Source organism: Taudactylus pleione, unplaced genomic scaffold, assembly GCF_031769625.1.
Source record: "Taudactylus pleione unplaced genomic scaffold, aTauple2 ptg000354l, whole genome shotgun sequence".
NCBI classification, from domain to species: domain Eukaryota; kingdom Metazoa; phylum Chordata; class Amphibia; order Anura; family Myobatrachidae; genus Taudactylus; species Taudactylus pleione.
The window spans coordinates 2,410,957-2,434,704 of NW_028284755.1; the positions used below are offsets into that span (position 1 = coordinate 2,410,957).

Genomic DNA, 23,748 nt, shown 5'->3' on the forward strand with positions numbered 1-23,748 from the left:
TCCCCATACACTAGTATCACAGATATCTCCTACTTACCTTCTGTTTGCGGAATGGCCGTCTGTCCCCATACACTAGTATGGGGACACGATCCATCAAGCTCCAAAAATTTTATATTTTCGGAGCTTGAGTGCGGTAGCATTCTCCATCTTCAGATGGCGAATGCTCCTGCTCTGGGCTTTCAACCCGCTCCTTCCCTATGGGAAGGAGGTCCGGGTTGCGAAGAGCGATCCATTCGGATCCCTCTGCCCCAGTCCAGCTCCTTACGCTGGACACCGGGGCTCTTGTGCGCATGCGTGACCTGTTGGTCGTGCATGCGCACTCCCGTCACTGCCCCGAAAGGAGCAGTGAAAAGATTCACTGCTCCAAAGCCGCACGCGGGGATGGCTGATATCGCATCTGCTGTCACCGCCCCGGAGCAATGATGAATTGCTCCGGATTCCACGGCAAGTTAGAATGTTAATTATGTTAACTATAACATAGAGAACTGTTAACCCTGGTTCTCTAAACTTTTTCTGACAAATAATAAATGAATAATAGACCTCACACTTTATCTCTCTCTCTCTCCAACCCTCTCGTCCTCTCCCTTTCTCTCTCTCTCACACACACTCATTTATCTGGAACATTTTGTTGCTAAAACCATTTAGCTCTTTTACAGCAACTCAACTTTGGTTAATAACCAAAGACATATAGACTTTGCTAAGAACATAATCCCTACTCTTACAATCTGGCATTTTCTATAGCGGTTGCACCATATGAAAGTATGTAACTATTTTTACATCGTTGAAACCTCTAAACCCAGTCTGTGGTCCACACACCTACTTGAGTGAATAAGGTGTTATTCTGAGCCTCATGAAATGCAGCTCGCTTAGTCAAAGACAAAAAAAGTGAATTGAAGATTAAGGAACTGAGTAGTAAAATTACAGAAAAATATCTATGAATTATATGTTCCCGCTAATGCACTGTACAGTTCTAAATTTGTTACTTCCAAAGTACCTTTTATATGTGTAAGAAAATGACTCCAGAAACATTGCCTGTCTTTTGCTATATATGAAACATTTTAGCTGTCACAACCCCCATACATGATTATCGTATTTGAGATTTTGTGAATGTCAAGAGGGTATTATATTTGATCACAGACATGTGGTGTGATATTTACTAAGGGGTATTATTTTTCTGCCACACATAAAAAGCAATTTTTGGATGCAAACTGCAGTATTTACTATCTTTACAGTTTAGAACAGTGCTTCTCAAACTCTGGGCCTAATTCAGACCGGCTCGTGAGCGCTCGCAATCGGGTCGAAGTTGTCCCAGTGCGCATGAGGGAGCCGGCTCCGTCGTGCGCAAAGGCGAGACCCGGATATGGGTCTCGCTACGAAGGGGGCGGGGGGCGTACTGTCGATGGTGAGTGACAGTACGCCCCCTTTGGTGGGCGTGCGGGGGGCGTGGCTGCCCAGACGGAGGCATTCCTATGGGAACACCTACCCTCTGGGGCCGGCCCCACTGACATCACAAGTGATGTCAGTGGGAGTGCTCTCGGCTCTGATAGAGCCGAAAGCACTCCAGGGCTTGCGGCAACGAGACCCTACCACAAGGGTCTCGTCGCAAGCCCGATGGTCGCGATGGTCTTGACTTTCGCGATCATCTTTTTGGCCGCTCGCTGTAGCTGTGGGTGGTTACCCACAGCTATGCGAGCGGCCAGGAGGCCGCTCTAAAAAAAGAGAAGGAGGGCACTGATTCAGAGCGAGCGCTCTGAAAGAGTGTCCGGCTCTGAATCAGGCCCTCTGTCCTCAAGACACACTAACAGGCAAGGTTTTAAGGATATTGATGCTTGAGCACAGCTAACTTAATAAGTACCTCCAAAATTTTGATTTAACCGTCTGTGCTCAAGCAGGAATATAAGTACTGGTTTGGAGACCGAATACTAAAATTAAACCCTATGTGTTTTGGTTCACAAACCCATAAACCCCTAAACCACATGAGGTTCAGACCAAAGATCCATATCCCTTCCATTTTCCACATGTCCAGTGCTACTCAGCATCAGGCCAAATCATCTATGAGGTGACCTGAAAAGATGAACAGTCCACCTCACTTGAATAATACAGCCGCAATTCAGACTATCGCTGGGAACCTCCCATTTTGTGCTAGGGCAGAGGTCCCCAAACTCCAGTAATACAGTCCAGGTTTTAAGGATATCCATGTTCGAGTCCATCACCTGTGCTCAAGCATGTATATCCTTAAAACGTGGACTGTTTGGAAACCTCTGTGCTAGGGTAATACCGTAAAAGTATAGTGGTATTTATTTTGACACTACAAGTAACGGCATACATTTCAGCCCATGACTGTTTGCTGACACTTATAGAACTACAAGCACCAGAATGCACATGGGCGCCTGTTCATTCTTATGCTTTTAGTGCCACATACAAGTAAATGATAAAAACCTTGACCCTCAATAAGTAAATATGATGTCCCCGAGCAGGGGCGTCTTGAGAGACGAGGGGGTCCGTGTGCACTCCCCGTGCGGTGCCCCCTCCTCTCTACCCAGTGGCCGGAGTTTACTGCACATGGGCAGAACGCCGGGACAATGGCCGTGGTGTTCATTTTCCGGTGTTCTTAGCAGCGCTGACACCCGCCGCGGGACCACGGACAGGTAAGTTTAAAATAATATGGGTGCAGGGTGTGCGGTGCGGGGCCCATGTGCCCCGCACACACTGCACCCATTATAGATGTCCCCGAGCCATCTATATAATAATATAATCAACATATATATAATATGATCGATGATGGCTTTCATTTCTCTGTCATGTACATTGGAAACTGCCGTGCCCCCCACTTCCCCAACGGCTCCCATTGCTGGCTAGACTGTGATATGATAGCCAAGAGTAGAAGCCACTAAAGCAGTGGTGGCCAACCTGTGGCTCTTCCGTTGTTCTGATGCGGCTCCCCTGACTGACACTGACTGCCTCCTCTGATAGGCTTACAGCTGTTCAGAGGAGGTTCGTCTTTTGTGGCAGCACTCTGCTTTGCACTGGAGGCATGTGGTGATGTCACACTGCAAATAGGAAATGGAGCTCAGCTTGTGACTAATCCTGCAGCCACAAGGAGGACAAGGTCGTAGACGCCGGAGCCTACCTACGTGACACCAGGGCCGGTTCTAGACATTGTGGAGCTCAGGGCTGCAGTTCCCAGTTGCGCCCCCCAATCCCCCCCCAGTCGGCTTCAGGAAAGGGGGCATGGCTGATTGGAGAGGAGACGTGTCCTTGTGCAACACCCCTCATTCACCCTAACACATTAAGCCACACACATGTAATGCCCATTATATTACATGATGCCCAACACATGTAATTCCCTTTCTAATACATTATTCCACACACATGTAATGCCCTTTATAAAAAACACACATATATAGGCTACTACATGAAAAAACACACACATATCAGCTATTCCCCCAGCGGAGGTGCAGTTACCTGCTGGTGAAGCACATCTCTGCTTATTCCATGCCCAGTGCCTAGTCTGGAGTGCGGCAGATGGGAGCGGACAACCAGGGCTACTACCACCATGTGAAACAAGAGGGGACAGAAGTCTCAGTCGGCATAGAGGGCAGAGAAGCAGGCCTCTCTAGCCACATGACAGTCAGGTAGGGTGGAGTGAAGGAGGTCTCACCTGGAGTGTCAGTGCGGCTGATGTGAGCGCCGAGCGTATAGAGCGGAGAGCAAGGGCCCTTCCTGTCAGTGTCATCTGACACCCAGGAGGAGAGGAGGGAAGGTGGCGATTGACTGCAATGTCACTGCAGCTGTGATGATTGGTGAGGGAGACGCTTACAGCACGTCCTGCTACAGGACCCGGTAATTTTTAAAGTTGGAGTCCTGCCATGCTGCCTGTAAGTGCACCGTGTATTTTGAGATCACTGGCCCCTAGAAGCGGCCCTGCCGACGGGCGGGGAGCGGCAAACACATGTAAGAGCTGTGGCGCCGGCGGGTGGAGAGCGGCAACGGCCGGTTCCTCCACAGCTCACTGATGGGGAGGGGACTCAGCTGCGCCCTCTAGGGGTCGGCGCTCCGGGCGACGGCCCTGTTAGCCCGCCCCTAGAACCGATACTGTGTGACACAGACAGTTGCAAGTGGATGTGGCTTTTTCAGTGTATTATTTGTGTATGTGGCTTCTTCTGTGTATTTTTTGTGGATTTGGCTTTTTCAGTGTACAGCCATGGTCAAAAGTTTTGAGAATGACACAAGTATTGGTTTTCACAAAGTGTGCTGCTTCAGTGTTTTTAGACCTTTTTGTCAGATGTTACTATGGTATACTGAAGTAAAATTACAATAATTTTATAAGTGTCAAGGGCTTTTATTGACAATTACATTAAGTTTATGCAGAGAGTCAATATTTGCAGTGTTGATCCATTCTTTTCCAAGACCTCTGCAATTCGCTCTGGCATGCTGTCAATCAACTTCTGGGCCACATACTGACTGATGCCTGCCCATTCTTGCCTAATCAATGCTTGGAGTTTATCAGAATTTGTGGGTTTTTAGTTTGTCTACCCGCCTCTTGAGGATTCACCACAAGTTCTCAATGGGTTTAAGGTCTGGGGGTTTCCTGGCCATGGACCCAAAATTTTGGTGTTTTGTGCCCCAAGCCACTTAGCTATCACTTTTGCCTTATGACAAGGTGCTCCATCATGCTGGAAAATGCATTGTTTGTCACCAAACTGTTCTTGGATAGTTGGGAGAAATTGCTCTTGGAGGATGTTTTGGTACCATTCTTTATTCATGGGTGTGTTCTTAGAACAACTTGTGAATGAGCCCACTCCCTTGGCTGACCCCACATATGAATGGTCTCAGGATGCTTTACTGTTGGCATGACACAGGACCGATGGTAGCTTTCACCTTTCCTTCTCCGGACAAGCGTTTTTCCAGATGCCCCAAACAATCTGAAAGGGGATTCATCAGAGAAAATAACTTTACCTCAGTCCTCAGCAGTCCAATCCCTGTACCTTTTGCAGAATATCAGTCTGTCCCTGATGTTTTTCCTGGAGAGAAGGGCTTCTTCGCTACCCTTCTTGACACCAGGCCAGCCTCCAAAAGTCTTTGTCCTGTGTCATTCCAACAGTAAAGCATCCTGAGGCCATCCACTCTGGGGCTTCCCGACGTCGGCATCCCGACTGGGTTAATATACCAGCAGCCAGGGGCGTATTTATATTTGGTGTAGTGTGTGCGGCGCACATTGGTCCATGGGGGCCGCACTGCACACCCTCTCTGATGTCCCACAGAGTAGAGCTACAGAAAACGCCTGGAAAATGGCCACCGGGAAAGTGGCATGGCACTCTAGTGCCCGGAGTCTACCACTGCTGTCAGTTCGCTGATGGCAGCTGGGGAGAGAGGAGGGGGCCCAGACGGGGAGTGAACAAGGGCTCCCTCCTCTCTTAATACACCCATGCCAACAGCTACTGGTAAGTACCATAACCCTACCTCTAAACCTAACCCTCCCTCCCCGCAACCTAACCCTCACCGCCCCGCAGCCTAACCCTTCCCCTCCCCATAGTGCCTAACCCTCCCAACTAACCAAAATACTTACCATCCGGATGTCAGCGGTCGGGATCCTGGCTCCAGGATTCTGATTGGTGTTGGGATTCCGGCATTCAAGCACCGGTATCCTGACTGCCTGGATGCCAAATACAGTGCCTTGCAAAAGTATTCACCCCCTTTGCATTCTTCATGTTTTGTTGCCTCACAACCTGGAATTAAAATGGATTGTTTGAAGGTGTGCATCATTTCATTCACAAAACATGCCTTTAACTGTGAAGTTTTTTATATATACATATATATATAAATATATATATATATATATATTGTGAATGAAACAACATTTGGGACAACATAACAGAAAACTTCAGCGTGCATAATTATTCACCCCCCTAAAGTCGGTACTATGTTGAGCCACCTTTTGCGGCAATTACAAATGCAAGTCACTTTGGATAAGTCTCTATGAGCTTGCCACATCTTGCCCCTGGGAATTTTAACCAATTCCTCAAGTCAAAACTGCTCCAGTTCCTTCATGTTGGATGGTTTCCGCTTGTGAACAGCAATCTTCAAGTCTGACCACAGATTCTCAATTGGATTGAGATCTGGCCTTTGACTAGGCCATTCCAACACGTTTAAATGTTTCCCCTTAAACCACTTGAGTGTTGCTTTAGCAGTATGCTTCGGGTCATTGTCCTGCTGGAAGGTGAACCTCCATCCCAGTCTCAAATCACAGGCAGACGGAAACAGGTTTTGCTCAAGAATATCCTTGTATTTAGCACCATCCATCTTTCCTTCGACTCAGATCAGTTTCCCAGTCCCTGCTACTGAAAAACATCCTCAAAGCATAATGCTGCCACCACCAATGTTCACTGTGGGGATGGTGTTCTCGGGGTGATGGGCTGTGTTGGGTTTGCGCCAGACATAGCCTTTTCCTTGGTGGCCAAAAAGTTACATTTTAGTCTCATCTGACCAGAGCACCTTTCTCCATACATTTGGGGAGTCGCCCACATGCTTTTTGGCAAACTCAAACCATGTCTTCTTATTTTCATCACTAAGTAATGGCTTTTTTCTGGCCACTCTTCCATAAAGCCCAGCTCTATGAAGTGTACGGCTTATTGTGGTCACATGCACAGATACACCAGTCTCTGCTGTGGAACTCTGCAGCTCCTTCAGGGTTACCTTTGGTGTCTGTGCTGCCTCTAATCGGTATGATTTATGAATCCCGACATCAGCATCCTGGCAGCAGTGGAAATCCTGATCGTCCTCAGGTAAGTATTAGCAAACCTAATTCCCCCCCCTAACCCTAACCCTCCCTTAGGGGTGCCTAACCCTAACCTCCCCCCAAGTACCTAACCCTAATCCCCCTTCTAAGTGCCTAAACCTAACCCCCCTTCCCCGCTGCCTAAACCTAAGTCCCCCGGGGGGGTGCCTAACCCTAACCTCCCCCAGGGGGTGCCTAACCCTAACCCCCCCTTCCCCTAGCCTGAACCTAACCTCCCGGGGGGGTGTCTAACCCTAAGTCCCCACCGGGAACCCCCCCACCCCACCCCACCCCCCGCGGTTATCCGCGCTTGCCGTCCCTTCGATCGGGATGCCAGGCGTCGGGCTCCCGGCGTATGTCTAATGACAGGCGTCGGCATATCGATGCCTGTCTTTAGACCCTTGTCGGGATAAAGATTTAGACCCAGCTGTCGGAATTAGGTCCGCCGGCTTCCCGACTGCATACCGATTAATGCCCTCCTTGCCCAGTCTGTGAGTTTTGGTGGGCAGCCCTCTCTTGGCATGTTTGTTGTGGTACCATGTTCTTTCCATTTGATGATGATGGATTTGATGGTGCTCCGGGGGATCATCAAAGATTTGGATATTTTTCTGTAACCCAACCCAGAATTGTACTTCTCAACAACTTGTCCCTGACTTGTTTGGAGAGCTCCTTGGTCTTCATGGTGTGATGCCTCTTGCTTAGTGGTGTTGCAGCCTCTGGGGCCTTTCAGAAAAGGTGTGTTTATACTGACAGATCATGTGACACTTAGATTTCACACAGGTGGACTTCATTTCACTAATTGTGTCACTTCTGAAGGTAATTGGTTGCACCAGAACTTTTGAGGGGCTTCATAGCAAGGGGTGATTACATATGCACATGCCAATTTTCAGAATTTTATTTATAAAGATTCTTTTTTATATATATTTTTCTCATTTCACTTCACCAAATTAGACTATTTTTTGCAGATCCAACACACAAAATTCAGATAAAAAAAATAAAGAAATTACAGGTTGTAATGTAACAAAAAAGGTAAGAAGCCAAGGGGGGTGAATACTTTTGCAAGGCACTGTTTTATCAATTCACATTAGTGAGTCATTTTATAGCATTAGAAATGGAAGTCTTTTGAGTCAATGTCTTTGCGTATTATGTGATGACATTTATATTTACACACAAATGGTGGATTTATATGGACAAATTATGACATTTTATACAGTTTAAATCCTTTCTTCTTTTTGTTGCAAATTATTATTTAATAGTGCATCTTATCAATTTCTAATATTATTGATTAGTGTAATGAAACAAAGACCGAATGGCACACACACAGTATTTGTTCTGTTCAATGTATTGAAAATATGTAACCTCCAATTGTTTATTGCTCCACTTTGCTTTGTATTTGTTCTGTTCAATGTATTGAAAATATGTAACCTCCAATTGTTTATTGCTCCACTTTGCTTTACATTGAATGCACTGCCTGAGTGACCTCCGCTCTGCCAAGACCGTGTGCATGCTCAAGTCACAGCTGTCACCAAGGAATAATAGGTCATTGCAACATGTGTTACTGTATACAGAGTTATACAGAGATTGCTGGCTGAGGATGATGGGAGATGTAGTTCAGAACGTGCTGAATGTTGTCTGTTCTTAATTTGTTTTTTTTTCCTCTTTCAGTAATTAAGGAAAGCCAAAGGCGCCAACTAGAAGCTGTGAGTTACTCCTCTCGCTACTCCTTGGGACTCTTTTATGAAGCTGGCACACAGATTGATGTCCCCTGGGCAGCAAAGTACATCACTGATAATCCCTGCATACGCTTCATCTCCATTGATAATAAGAAACGTAATGTAGGTCAGTGCTTCCATTATTCCTCTTAAACACAGGGACAATGGAGGGTGGGGATCATCAGATATGCTGCTTAATTGAGTGCTGCCATGCTGAAGAGAACATGTATTCAGCTACAGGCCTCAGGGAATAAATACAATGTCACACTAGGCCAAAGACAATAAGGAATCCATCATGCCTCTGGATAATATTTTTTAACCATTCAATTACTGCTCTGACATGCAGTAAATCCTAAAGTACAAGCAGAACAAAATGCCTGTCAGGCACAACGAAAGAAAACCGTATAATGTAAAAAATATTATTATTAATATTAGGAAAATTCAAAACCTCCTCATCTTTGGCAGTTTTGGCCGTTGGATTTAAAGGGGCCAATAACATTAAATAAAAAACATGACAGGTGCTGTATTTAATATTATTGCCCTTTTAAATCAAGTGACCCAAACCACCAAATTAGCGTGGGCGTACTAAATATACCCCAGTGCTTACAATCGACATCTGTCCTTGCAAAGTAAAATAATGTTGCTCCCCATCCTTGAGCGATATTTAATTCAAAGTTAGCGGCGTGTTAATGCACAGCATGAAATCTCATATTTCTTTATAATCTGAGCTCTGAGACACAGCTCCATGGCATGATATTTCATGTTATCTCTGCAAAGGGAGAGTTTGGCATCTGCCAAAAATAGTAATAAGGCTGAACGGTTATATAAAAAGAGCATGGTCAGGACACATGTGTAACTCTAACTCTAATTATCATACCACATGTAGTAGGATAACATTTTGGCAATACGTTTATAGAGCAAAAAAAAAAACTAAGTAGGTTTTGCCACACCTTGTGTATAATTTTAAAGTGGCTCTGTCACCTACGCCATTATGTGGCTGAAGCAGTATGCAGCTTACCAATTTACTAGGAGCAAGTGACATCACTTAATTATGACCTGAAAAATATTCATGAAGGCATATTACACATGAGGTACTGGTACTTCATGATCTGACAGATTGCCATCACATGAATATTACTTCTGTTCACAAAATGGCTGCTTCTTCTATGTACAGTTGACAGGTCCACATTAAGGGCACTCAGTCGGCATTGAGGGCAACAGTGGGCTTTATTTAGAGACGTCACATTGGGAAATCTCAAAATGTGATTGCAAATCCATTCACATCTTTGTGACCGATTCAGACTCAATCGCACATGCAAAGATCGACTACTTCCCATTGGTTGCAGCTCCCTCCCCCTAGCTGAAATGATACTGGATTGTGCTTAGAGGTGTGGCTTTTGCATGCATTTGCAAAAAGCGTAAAATAGCAGAACACGCTGAAGTTAAAGTTAATGGCCGTGTACAGGAGATAGTAAGTACACAAGTGGATTAGACACTGTAACATGCAAATAATAGCATATGCAAAAGGAAATTTTCATTTTATTAATAATAACACTTCCCATCCCCAAGAAGAAGAAACGTTATTTACTTGTGTAAAACAATTGTGTACTGCAGTGTAACATCACTTTACGTTTTGTAGAGATTTTGTGTAAATGTGATCAGTTGTATGCTGTCATCACTACCAACTTTACATTTACACCAGGGTCAGAGCACACACAACTCAGACCCCTCCAGGTTTGCTATTTTTTGCTGCCCATTTTAGTCCCACTCTGCAGGTGCACACCTCCACCATGTCCTTACTGTGCTTTCACTGTGACTGTCCACTCACTGTGATCGCACTTAAACCCATTTCCTTTCACTCCACGCTCATTCAGGCCTGGGCTCAGCCCCTAGTCAGTATACAATCTGACTAGCTAAGGCTAGTGTATAATAGCAGATATGGACTATCAAGCTATAAGTGGTAGCATATAAATTTCACTGTGTTTCATATTGAAACCCTATATTTGGTACCAGTTATAGCTTTCGGGGTCTATGCACCACAATGGGTACCAGATATGGTCTTACCAGGTAGTTGTAGAGCAACCATCACGAGATTGGGTGTATAGGACAAAATGACAAAGAGGCCCACGGGTTGCTACTTTCTTGAAGAAATAGGCTATTGTGCCCTCCATGTTAATTGGTGAACTAGATAACGGGCAGGATATCCAGAGCTGCCCTCTCCGGCCAGGTTTACCTCACACCATTTTGGAGCAATATTAAAAAAAAAAAATATTTACAGCACGTAGGTGTTTATGATCATTTACATCAAAGAAGAAGGCAGAAATCCAATATAGCACAGCACAACCCTATCTGAAAATGCTCATACTGAATATTCAGTGTATCGCTAAGGGACTTCTACTTAAGGTGTGCACATATAATGCTGACTTCATTATATTAATCAATGTATAAATATCTAACTACCTCACAGTATCTAGAGTTTGTATCTATGGAAAATGCATACTTAAATGACAAATTAATTGCCCTGGGTGTTTAAATTCTCGGGTGAGGTTCCTGTGCTGCGCTGTGGAAAAAGTCATGGACAGGATGAGGTAACCTTTCAGCTGTTAAAGGGAAATCGCAATTACAGTAAAGTAGGTAAACAGGATATCTTACCAGCTCTTGATTCAGTTAATAGTGGTGTTGCAAAGCTGCTTTCTGAATAAAGTAGTCCATTAGCAAAAGGAAAACACTTTGCTATGTGCTGACTACAATGTATGCAGTGTATTATTACAATTACAGTTGCACTTTATAGACATGGTAGAGTAGGATTTATCCACAAGCAGATTCTCTTTCTCCTCTCCGCCCAAACCCCCATCTTCCTCTGTTTCCCTTTTTCCAGCCAAAGGGCAAAATTTACAAAGTGGCGGCTTCTAAACCCCGGCAGTTATGTGGCTGCGGTTTGGCGGTGGTTTTGCTATCCACAGATTCACTAAGGCCAAAACTACTACAAAACTGCAGTCAAAACACATTTTAAAATAGAATACAACATGGCTAGGGCTAGAATTACTAAGCAGTGGTTTTGGTGTCCTTTAGAAACTGCCACCAAACGTCCACCAAACCGTTGGGGTTTAGAACCTGCCACCAAACTGCTGGGTTTAGAACCCGCCACCAAACCGCCGGGGTTTAGAACCTGCCACCAAATCGCTGCGGTTTAGAACTTGCTGCTTAGTAAATTTTGCCCAAACAGTTGGAAGCTCAAGACCAGTGTTTCCCAAACTCATTCCTCAGGGAGCACTTACAGTGCATGTTTTCCAGGTCTCCTCACAGAATCGCAAGTGAAATAATTAGCTCCACCTGTGGACTTTTTTAAAATGTGTCAGCCAGTAATGAGTACACCTGTAAGTGCTCCCTGAGGAATGAGTTTGGGAAACAAGTCTAGACTGCTCTGTTCCCCTCCTTCTGCCACTTGCTCCCTTGGCTGTATTCCCTCTCATCTCATTAGCATTCTTTTCCCTACCATATATTCTCTACATTTTCAACTCCTCCATATCCATTGGTATTTTTCCATCATCCTTTACACAAACAGTTGTCAGATTTAAAATCAACAAACTGCACCTAATATCCCTGAATAATTGTCCTGCCTTATGTCTACCATATGTCTCCAAGGTGGTGGAATGTTTTTTCTTTCTCTCACATGATCAGAGTTATAAGGCATCCATTACCTTATTGTAATGAACTCTAATACAGAAAACCTCTTAGAACTCTAAATAAAGGGCCTTATTCAGAAATGGACACTAATGCAGCCGCATTAGTGATTGCGGAAATATGCAAATATTTACCTCAGATTTCCCTTTGTGCTCTTTGTGGCAAATTCAGTTAGCCGCAAACTAGCTCATGTGACTTTTTATCGTGGGCAAAACCACAGCCTTGACTTTTTGCATTTATTTGTATTCATTTAATGCAGGTTTCAATGAGCGGTGACACGTCTTTTAGTTCGCGCCTTCACAGTAAGTGAAAAGTAAGGGAAAATCCTTATTTTAATGTAAAATGTCAGGACATAGGGGGTCATTCAGAGTCGGTCGCAAGCGCTGTGTGCTCGCAACCAACTCGATGTTTCCCCACTGGGCATGCGCACGATGGAGCCGGCTCCGTCGTGCGCATGCGCGAGACCCGGCTAGCGACGGACGCTCCGTCGCTAGGGGTCTCGCAGCAGACGGGGCGAGCTGTCGAAGGTGAGTGACAGCTCGCCCCGTTTGGGAGGCGGGCAGGGGGCGTGTCTGCCCAAACGGAGGCGTTCCCGCCGGAACGCATGCCGTTTGGGGGCGGCCCCACTGACATCATTGCTGATGTCAGTGGGGAGCTTCCTGCTCAATCAGAGCAGGAAGCTCCCTGGGGCTTACGAGTGCCCAGACCCAACCTTAGGGTCTGGTCATAAGCTCCGATGGTCGCGATGGTCTTGGCCATCGCTACCATAACCCATGTCGGTCGTTAGAGCTGTGGGTGTTAACCCACAGCTTAGCGATCATCAAGGAGGCGGCCGTTCAGGATGCAAGCGGCCGCCCTGATTCAGTGCGACTGCTTGCAACTAACGACCGCCTCTGAATGAGGTCCATAGTGCAGTACTCCTGAGACACCCCTTCCAGCGCATAATAATGTGTTCAGAGGTTTTGAAATCACAAACAATGGCCAATAAAGATGTCATTTTGTTCTGTAATTTTTTTCTAAAAAGCAGAAAAATGGATTAAATGGTGTGACATGTATGTTACGGAGTTGTATTGATGGAAAAGGGGTTTTTGAACTTACTGTACAAATGGGAGTTGTGAGTGTTTTTTTATCAATATTTAGAAACTTAAATATGCACACATTTTTTTTTAATTATGAATTATGTATAATTATTTTAAACAAATATGCAGATTTGGTAATACAATTATACTAAATCAAGGTTATAGAGCTATTATTTACTATTATAATTTGATAATCTTAAAAAAAATCAACAGTTTTGGGGACATATATGGAAAAAAAAGATGTACACTGTTAGAAAACTGTCTGTCATGTCAACAGCCGCAAGTGGGCATTTCTGACATGGCTGCATCAGATGCGACTGTGGTAGGAATAGCCAGCTTGTCAAGGGGTTTATGTACCCCAAAATAATGTAGACACTTTTATTTGTTAAAATACACATGCTGGCTATTATTTTCCATCATTTATAAAAGTTGCAAAAATCAACCTTGACACCAGTTGATGGCCTCCAATAGTTTACTTATGGCCACTAACAGCCTTTTACACTGTCCTGCTATCTTACTTTCTAACTGTTGAAATTCAGGATGACTTCCCCTCTCTTTTGTGCATTTTGCCGTTTATAACTGAATTGAGCGGGTATGGGCAGTGCGCTTTGTGAAAATACTGTATCCTGCAAAGTGTGCGTTAATTTTACGCAGAACTTCACACTATGGAAATCATAGCTAATTTAATTTTTCTGTTTGTAATATTATGTCTGCTAATTAGTATATAATGCTAAATAGATTTAATAACATGGGCTGCTGAGACATCCACGGTGCTTAGGTACTGAGGGGGTGTGGCTTAATCCAAGAGGTGTGACCAAAAAATAAATGTAAAATACTTTGCGTGTATTTGTCCCCTTCAGTAGCTGGCTCGGGACCCTCCAACAGGCCCAGGCCCAGGAAATTAGTACTCACTCAGCCCTCCTCTTCGGTGCCTCAATTCATTACTGGATCATTACATTTCTGCCTACTTTCCCTGTAATGGATGGAAGGGCAATTAGAGAAATACTTCTTATGCTGGGCATACACTATACAATTATCTGTCCAATCTGGCTGGTTGGAATGAAAACCTGGTAATGTATGAGAGCAAATGACAATCGATTATATGGTTTTAAACACTGGAAAACAGACAAAAACGATTGTTCAAATTGGTTACATTTGTTTTATTTAACCAATTTGGCTGAACGTCCATTTTTGTCTGTTTTCCAGTGTTTGTGAGCAAATGTTCGATTGTCATTTGCTCCCATACATTACCAGATTTTAATTCCAACCATACAGATATCTGACAGATAATTGTATAGTGTATTAGTGCATACACACGGTCAGATTTTTCTTCAGATCTGAATGATAACGATTTTAAAAATCATTTATATCTGAAGGAAAATGTGACATGTCTGAACGATGCGCGTTCCCGTTTATCAGATAACGATATCTGACATCTGATGTGTTTGCAGTCAGTTTTGCACGATTTCCATTCATTTTAATGCAGTCAGAAATCGTTCAATCGTTTGCAAATCGTTCAGTCGTTCATCTGACAAATCTGACCGCGTGTATGCACCTTATGTCCAGCATTAGATATGTTTCCTTGTATAGTTAATGGGACAAAAGTCAAATGAAAATAAGGAAACTACTAAATTAATGGAACAACCAAAATCTGTTAATTCCTGTCTGCATTCCTGGGCAAAAGGAACTGCTAGAACTCTTCACTGTTTTTGCTAAAAGCAATTTTATGCTTCAGCCATGGATATTAAGAGTACTTTTTATATAAATATTCCATGAAAACAACTAGTTCAGATTCTGAATGGAAATTGGGACACGGTTGTTGATGAACTAACAGAAAGGAGAGCCCTTTTCACAGCTGTGTTTTTCTGTTGGCATTATGGCTACAATTATTTTATTTCCTCCTTGAATTTCATCTTTTTCAAGGGATTATCCAATAACCTTCAATGTGGACAACTGTTCCATGTTTGGCCCAAAAAATCCTCATGACTTACTTCAGGTTTCCCATGTACCTCTTGTCCTTTTGGCACACAATTCAACTTTATTTTACTGGTCTAGGCAAAATCTGTTGTTATCTTGGCTATTTCTGGCATTGAAGGAGCTTTAGCTGATTATACCACTCTGTGGTCATACTGATATGCAAGCGACAATACGGTAAATCCTTTTTGCCAGCCACTGAATTATAGGTGCCTACACACTTAGCAATATTTTACACGATTTGCCCGATTTCGACGCATCGTGACGACAAATTGTGTACAATATGCCCAAATCGTGAGTGTCCACTCACGATGCCGATGCGCGTCCCCGCAGGTCGTACATCGCATCTTCAGATCTGCCGTGCTGTAGGGCAGATCTGACAATCTCAGTCACGATGCACTGGAATAGTTAGGAGGCACGATAGATCGTTTGTCACATAGGACAGTTTTTAACACCAAATCGTTCCCACGACTGCCGGGGAGCTGCTGGGGAGAGTTCAAGGGGAAATCAGACACAATGTCGGATCGTGAGCACATCGCCAAGTGTGTAGGCACCTTATAAGTGACGTGCGGTGAGGTAAATGGCTGGGGAGGCACTGGCTAGAATCAGAGCTAGATTTACAGATACATATATGAACCAGAGGGCTCATGTGGGCATTATACAAAGGTGCAGCAGTATATAGTGCTGGAAACTTAGTGTGTTTTGATCAAGGATGTGCGTAAAAGGGGAGGCAGTGTCTCACCTGCCATACACTTTTTACTCCAGAGTTTTGACTTTAAAAATTATTAGAATAATACAAAGAAGATATTTATAATATTTTCTTTCCATTTTTCTTATAATTTTTATAGTAAAAAACTGTGGAGTATATCCAAGTATGACAGGAGAGGCTCTGCCTCACATGACCGCACATCACTGGAATGTAATAAGGATAATATTCATCGATAGCTTTATTAACTTTATCAATTATGTAGTTGACACATTTTCAGTCGTTTTGTATCTGTCCTTAAAGTTAACTCATGGGAGCAATATATATAATCTTCTCTATTAAGGCACAAAGCAGTAGGCGAGGTAAGATTGAGTAGTATGTTTAACTTAATTTTTCATATATGAGAGGTCATGAGCAGGGCCGAATTAACAATGGGGCGGATGCAGCTGCAACTCCAGGCCCTCCCATCAAAATAGGCCTACAGGACTGCTGGGACAGGACATTTTTTCTCCTGTTACAAGCTACAGCAGCCTCCCTAGGCACACACTCAACAAAGTCTGGTGTTTAAATGCCGGGTATAGTACTTTTGCTAACTCCCAGTAGCTGCTCCCAATGCACAGGGGAGCGGGGAGACATAGCATGCTCAGACACCAGCAGGAATACCCCCATTCCTACACAGTAAGACCCCTTCTCCCAGCCTATCACAAGGAGGGATGCTGTCACCATCACAGCACCAGGTACCTACTACCTGGAGCCATCTCCCTGCAGTTTCAGCCCCATTCATGTCCCTCATGCACTTTCTTACTCCCTACCCTTCCTGACCAGCTGCATGAGATCATGGGGGGCCGCACACTCAGTTACTGATTGTCTGTGACCAGTGTCTGTCTGGCTAAGGTGTACTCATCACTTATCATACATGTCACATGCAGCTAAAGGTACAGACATGTCATAGTCGGCCCTCAGGTCTGTGTCCCCTGACCCCTCCATACTCACCACTACCTCCCTACACCTCCTCCCTGACCCCTCCATACTCACCACTACCTCCCTACACCTCCTCCCTGACCCCTCCATACTCACCACTACCTCTCCGCACTACCCCCTGACCCCTTCATGCCCACCAATACCTCAGCACGATCCCCCTGACCCCTCCATGACCACCACTACTTCTCTGCACTGACCCCTCCATGCCCACCACTACCTCTCTACACTAACCCCTAACCTTTCATGCCCACCACTACCTCCATGCCCACCCCACCTTTCTACTGTTAGGATTTGCAGTTAGCAAATCATCTTGGTGGCATTTCCCAGTCATAGTTGTTACTGGGATACTGCATCATGTCCTGTCCTTGTTCTGGCTTTTTGCAGGTAGCTGGAAATCCTGTCTTGTCTGTGATTAGATCATAGCCTGTCATTCATGTCTGTCTGTGTGTTTTGTATCATGTGCTCACTAATTACATAGCTGTCTGTGTGCAGAGCAGGTGCACTCATGCTTTTGATTAGGAATTGCTCTCTCCAGGAATTGGTTCTGATTGGACCCTGCCTCTGTTAAATTTCAGCCAGCCCTTCACTCCATGCCGGTTATATTATCTGACGTCCAGAGTATGTTTGGTCTTTGCTCAGAAGTCTGAATCTTTGCCAGTGTTACCTTGTTCCACTGTTCCTGTATGCTGAGTTATTCTTCCAGTGTCCTGCACCTGCCTGTCTGTTTTGTATTAGCCTGTGAAATATACCCTGCCGCTGCTTGTCAGTCTGCTTCCTGCCTGTGTTCCTGTCGTGCCAGAGTTCACCTGTCTGCCATACTGCTCCAGACACACCTTAGCATGCATTTCATCTCGCCTCTCAAGCTGCATCTTGGCTGTCATAGCCGCACCACAGCCCGCAAGGCTGCATCATAGCCTGCATTTCATCTCGGCTGTCATAGCAGCACCACAACTTGCAAGGCCGCATCATAGCCTGCATTTCATCTCGGCTGTCTTAGCCGCACCATGGTCTGCAAGGCCGCATCGTTAAGGTTTCACTTGCACCCCAGCCCTCAAGGCCGCACCTTGAACTTTGTTGCTTCAGCCATTGGTCCTGCCACTTCATTGTTCATTGTCTGTCAAGTCTTAGCTTGTATTTTGTCTGTTTAGTCCTTGTCTGTATCTTGCTTGTCCAGTCCTTGTCTGATAACCTGCGGTATCACAGTCCTGGTCATTCCTGCTGTGCAGCCTGCTTAGTTTGTCCTCTCGTTTCTTGCCTGACTACCTACTTGCACTATTGTCCCTAGACATTCCTGAGACCTATCATCTGCTGCTGCTAGAGTATCCTATCAATCACATCTGTTCCTGTACTTATCACTTGCAGCTTCACTCCAGCTAGTACCAGTATTTGAAGTACTGCCACTCCTCAGCCGTGTTTCTGGCAGCAGTCCTGTGGTCTCTCGTTGGTTGTGTAAGCCTCTACTGCTGAAGGCGTAAATCCAGACGGCCACCTAAGTACCGGTGTGTAAATAAATCACTAAGGGAACAGCGGGTGGCTGTTAATGGTAGCAGATCCTCTCCCTGGCTCTAGAGGTCTTACACAACCGTGTGAGAACCGTAACATCTACACTACCACACTTAAACCTTCATGCCCACCACTACCTCTCTGCAAACCTCCCTGAACCCTTCATACCCACTACTACCTCTCTCCTTTACCACCCTGAAACCCTTCATGCCAACCACTTCCTCTCTGCACTGACCCCGCTATGCCCACCACTACCTTTCTGCACTACCTCCTGACCCCTCCATGCATACCACTACCTCTCTGCACTACCCCCATGAACCCTTCCATGGCCACCACTACCTCTGATACTGTCATGCAGACCACAAAATTGGCCACACACCCCACTGGTCACACCCCCTGTAGCAGCTCCCAGGGGACTTCAAACTTTGGCCCTCCAGCTGCTTTGGAACTACAGATCCCAGGATGCCCTGCCATGCTGTTATATCAAAATGGTGGCAGGGCATGCTGGGATGTGTAGTTCCACAGCAGCTGGAGGGCCTAAGGTTGAAGACCCCTGCAATAGGCCCTTCATAAATTTCAGCTCCAGGCCCAACTGGACCTTAATCTGGTACTGCATGGCCAAGAGTCTGCAAACAAAATGCCTTTGTGGCAGAAAAGCTGCACAACAGCTGTGTGCGAGTCCAACCTGGCCGTGTCACCTTGTGAGCCCTCCTCTTCTCATGTCATCCATGAACGTTCCATAAAAATATTTCTTCTCATTACTAAGTATTTTTGGTATATTGTACAAAGGAAAAAATTGTTTGTAGTATGCATGTTCTAATAGTGTTGCTCACAGTTCTGCTGCACTTATACCTTAACACAGTGGTTACCAAACTCCGCCATTACAGTCCAGGCTTTAAGAATATTCATGCTTGTGTCCAGATGGTTAAATCAAGGGCCCTGATCACCAGAGATTACAATCTAATAACATATAAGTGAATACAACAGGCACAAGTGAATTTGTGAGAAGCCATTTTATATTGCACTTGTGGCCCACCCCTGGGTTTGCATGGGAGCAATTTCATCGTGCCTAATTATCATCAGCATATCTCTGGGGCTAGGGAACCTATGCATATTTCTGCAGCCTTTATGCGCACCCCTTCCCGGCTTCTGAACATGGCGATGAGCAATGTTCTCTTTGCACAATGTACCCAGTATTTCCTGGGCTTCCTGTTGAGCTTCCTCGCTATGGTGCCCCTGTTCGAGAACAGCGCTGACTTCCATGGGAGGTGCCTACTGTTCATTGAGGGCATGTGGCTGAGCAGGAAGATCACGCTGGAGTGGGAGCACTTCACGGTAGAGGAGTGGTTGATGGAGTCTGTCTGCAGGTGCAGCGTAGGGATGGATATTGGAATCCAATGGTTTTGCTCTGATGGTAGTGTTTTTACTATTTGATGGTGGTGGTCCGATGTTTGCCACCCTTGAATGGAAATCATTTGATGGTGTTCCGATGCTTTGTTTTTATTAAATTCTTGATAGCTATGCCTCCGCTGGCTCCTTCCTGGCTACTGTGTCTGCATCAGGGCATCTTCATGGGTTCATTGGAGGCTGTCTCTCACTCTCTGTCTGCCTCAGACATGACTCTGCTCAGTCCCTGACTCCCTCCCTTCTATGCTAAGGGACAGGACACATTGGCTCTCTGAGACAGTGAGAACTAATCAAAGAGAGCAATCAGAGTGCAGCCCTGCAGCAGCAGTCAGTTTTTTCTGTGACTTGCTTCTTTCCAAGTCTCAGTTTCAGATGCTCTCTTTTCTCTGATTTGCTTCACTAAAATTGTAACTGCTCGGCTCCCTTTTGCCACAAAGGAATGGTTCATACATCTAAACCTTCCTTCCTAGATCAATTCTGTATAGAATAGTGAAACCCCCATCAAAATCCATCCAGTGGCTCAAGAGATTAGCCCAAAAGAACAGACAGACCCCTAAACCAGGCACTTGATTTTATATATTAATAGAGAAGAGATATATATTTTCTAGGAATGAAATTGGAGCACACAATTGCAAAGAGTATTAATTATTTTATGTAATAAAAAAACATAAAACATGTACATGTAAGTTTGAAAATATCAGCATAACCAGCCTAGTATGGTTGCCGGCCTATGTGGACTTGTCAGGCACAGCTCTCAGACAAACACTGCTCTCCGACTCGACAGTTTTTCTTGTAAACAATGAGCTGACAGGAACTCCGGAATACTGCTGACCAGTTTATGTGTTCCAAGCCTTGTTTCCACCAGTCGTGTTTCATCCCTTGCGGACTTCGTTAGCAAATCAGCAGATTGTGATGCACGGGGTTTAGATTCTCCACAAAATCCTCGCAAGTACTGTATATTTGGAAGGAGGAGAAAGTTCAGGTGCCGTTAGTGCTGTAGCACTGTACTCACCACAGACGCTTTCAGGATGCCGGTGGATCCACCTCTAAGGAATGATCTGCTCTCCGTGGGGCCATGTATCCATCAGAGATCAGCTTGGCTATCTGTACTGGTGTGGCTGCTGGAGCCATGATCTATAGGAAGGAGGGATTTTGCTGTTGGCGTGTCCATACATGGCTAAAGCTGGAAAGCCTGTGCCTGCAAATAATAGATGTTGAAAGTCCTTTGTTTCTTGTTGGGAAAAGATGAAGTTTCCAACTAGTTATATTCATTATGACCTCAGTCCCTGTTGGGCCTGCGTAATATATTCAGCACAGATATTCTTATTCTCCTGATCCACCCAAAACATGAGGTCTTTTCACGGATTCTCTGATTTACTTTCTTCTTTTGCCTTTGGAATTCTTTAATTCGGCTTTTTTTTTCTTTTTGTTTTTAATTTTTAGCTCTTTCTTATGTTGTTCTAAGGCCTCTTAAGCTGTCATCATGAGGGATAGATGTTGTTTCCTCCGCCTGGTGTTGGGTTTCTGCAGCCGGGATGTTGTCATCTCCATTACTGTCGTTTTCCTTCAGATCACCACCAGGCGCATCTATGGCACTTTGTGGCCTCTCGTTGTGCGTCCACCTTGCCAGGTATTCCATTTGCATTGGCCGACAGCCTGTATGAGGGTCCCAGCATTATGCAGTCATCCCTTCAACCACAGTGATCTCTACTGATCCATTCCCGGTGGGCACTATAAGATATTCTTCCTCGTTAGCTTGTGCCGTCAGCTCTCTAAGCGCGTAGTATTGTTCCAGCTTTTGTTTTTCTCCAGTACATTGTCATTGTTTCTTCTATAACGATCTCATCACATACTTCCACCTCATTATTCCCTGCTTATTCCTCTGCATCTGCTTCTGTGATAGGGTCCTCAATGATGTATACAGGCACCTCCAATTCATCATTGACCAGATCGTCTTCATCATCTACATCCTGTTGTTATAAAAAAAAAGTTATAGAAATAGTTTTAAAGTACAGTGGACAGAGATAAAGTACCTCCCAATCAGCTCCTAACTGTAATTTTTCAAACAAACTGTAAAGTGGCAGCTAGGAGCTTATTGGTTGGTACTTTATCTCCTTCCACTTTATCTTTCTCCAAGGCTTAATAGATAGGCCCCTATTTACTACATTCCGCAATTCAAATGCAGTTGTTGTGTGATATTTTCGCCTAAATTTGCATTGTGAATTTAGGATATTTCACAGGACTGTATGAAGATTCTCAAGCAGTGACAGAGCTTGAGAGAAAGCTCTGTCCCTGCGAATCTTCACTGCACTATTCTCACTGTATTATTGAGGTGTCTCTGCGCCTGCACCACCTTCAGCTAGTGCTAGCCCCCCCCCCCTTGCCCCTCCGCTTTCACATACCTCCCACTGATCGGTGAGCTCCCTCCTCCTGTCAGCTGGTCTCCAGGCTCCTGGTCTGTGAACCCGGTCAGCTGTAAACTGAGAAGCCGGTTTACAGCACAAGTGACCGGGGTCACCATGCAGTAGCCAGGCGACCAGATGACAGGAGGAGAGAGCTCATCGCTAAGCAGACCCCTGGGTGCAGGTAAAGGTGCGTACACACTGGGCGATAAAGTGGACGACTGAACGATAACGATATCGTTATCGTTCAGTCGTCCACTTTATCGTCCATTTTTAAGCCCAAAAAGATGAACGATGACGACGACATGTGTTCCCGCGGGTCGTTCGTCATCATCGTTCATCGGGCTGACATGCAGGCCAACCTGACGATCTCGTCAGGCTGCTGCATGTCAGGGAATGGGGGAGAGAGCCCGGCGCTGAACAATATCGTTAATGATATCGTTCAGCGGCTGTGCTCAATGTCATAAACGACATTGAGTACAGCCTGCCGGGGACACATAGACGATATCGCTCAGGGAGCATATCGTCTAGTGTGTATGCACCTTAAGTGTTTGATTTATTTTTTAAACTTTGTTCAGTGATCGCAGAATATGCGCTATAGCGCCTTTTTACGCGCTATAGCAAGTTGGGGACCCTGTTTTTAAAACTCAGCGGGTCCCGCAGGACGCGCTAGCTGAGTGTGCTGCCCGTGTGTGTGCAGCGCTGCAGCAGCCAATCACCACAGGAGGCATTCTCTCCACCAATCACCGCTGGCGGATTTGCGCTGCAGCAGCCAATCACCGCCGGCGGCGTCTTTTCCACCACTCACCGCCGGCGGATTATCCTCAACCTATAGCTGCCAGCGCATTCTCCAGAAGATGGATGGACTGTGCATCCACCTGTGAGACAGGGACAGCGGTCAGGAGGACTCAGGTCCGGTGCTTCTGGGAGGCCTCTCAGCATGTACAGGGGATCTGCTGCTCTGACGGCTGGTGACAGAGAAGAGACCCTGAGCTCAGACAGCCTACAGTCATCACTGTGCAGAGTCCCCCCTAACTCCTACAGTGTGACCATGTACATCCCCTCTAACCCTCCCTGACTGTGTAACTGTTGTGGCCACCAGACCCCCCCCCCCCCTAACACTGACTTTGCAACTTCCCACTCCCCACCAACCCTGACTGTGTAACTGGGTGCAGCCCCCCTAACCCTGACTGTGTAATTGTGTGCAGCCCCCTCTAACCCTGACTGTGTGCTTCTCCCTCTAACCCTGACTGTGTGCAACCCCCCAATCCTGACTGTGTGACTATGTGCATCCCCCCTAAACCTCCCTGACTGTAACTGTGACCACCCCCCCAACACGGACTTTGTAACTGTGCGCACTCCACTCCCTTAACCCTGACTGTGTAACTGGGAGCAGCTTTCCCTAATCCTGACACTGTAACTGGGTACAGCCCTCCCTAAGCTTGACTGTGTAAAGCAGGGTACACACTTGACAAATATATCTGCAGATGATGGTTTTTCATACACACTGATCAACCATCAT

At 45.4% G+C, this 23,748-nt stretch overlaps 1 protein-coding gene across 3 annotated transcripts in view; it reads left to right on the forward strand.

The window, feature by feature from the left end:
- The window catches only part of RNLS (renalase, FAD dependent amine oxidase), a 269,902-nt gene that overhangs the window by 190,737 nt on the left and 55,417 nt on the right, over positions 1–23,748 (forward strand). For 2 of the 3 annotated variants that reach the window (XM_088444321.1, XM_088444322.1), the window contains exon 5: positions 8,444–8,617. The exons of the other annotated variant lie outside the window; for it this stretch is intronic. In XM_088444321.1, coding sequence (XP_088300447.1) covers positions 8,444–8,617 — 174 coding nt within the window. The remainder of the gene's footprint in view (positions 1–8,443; positions 8,618–23,748) is intronic. 3 annotated transcript variants of the gene reach the window in all.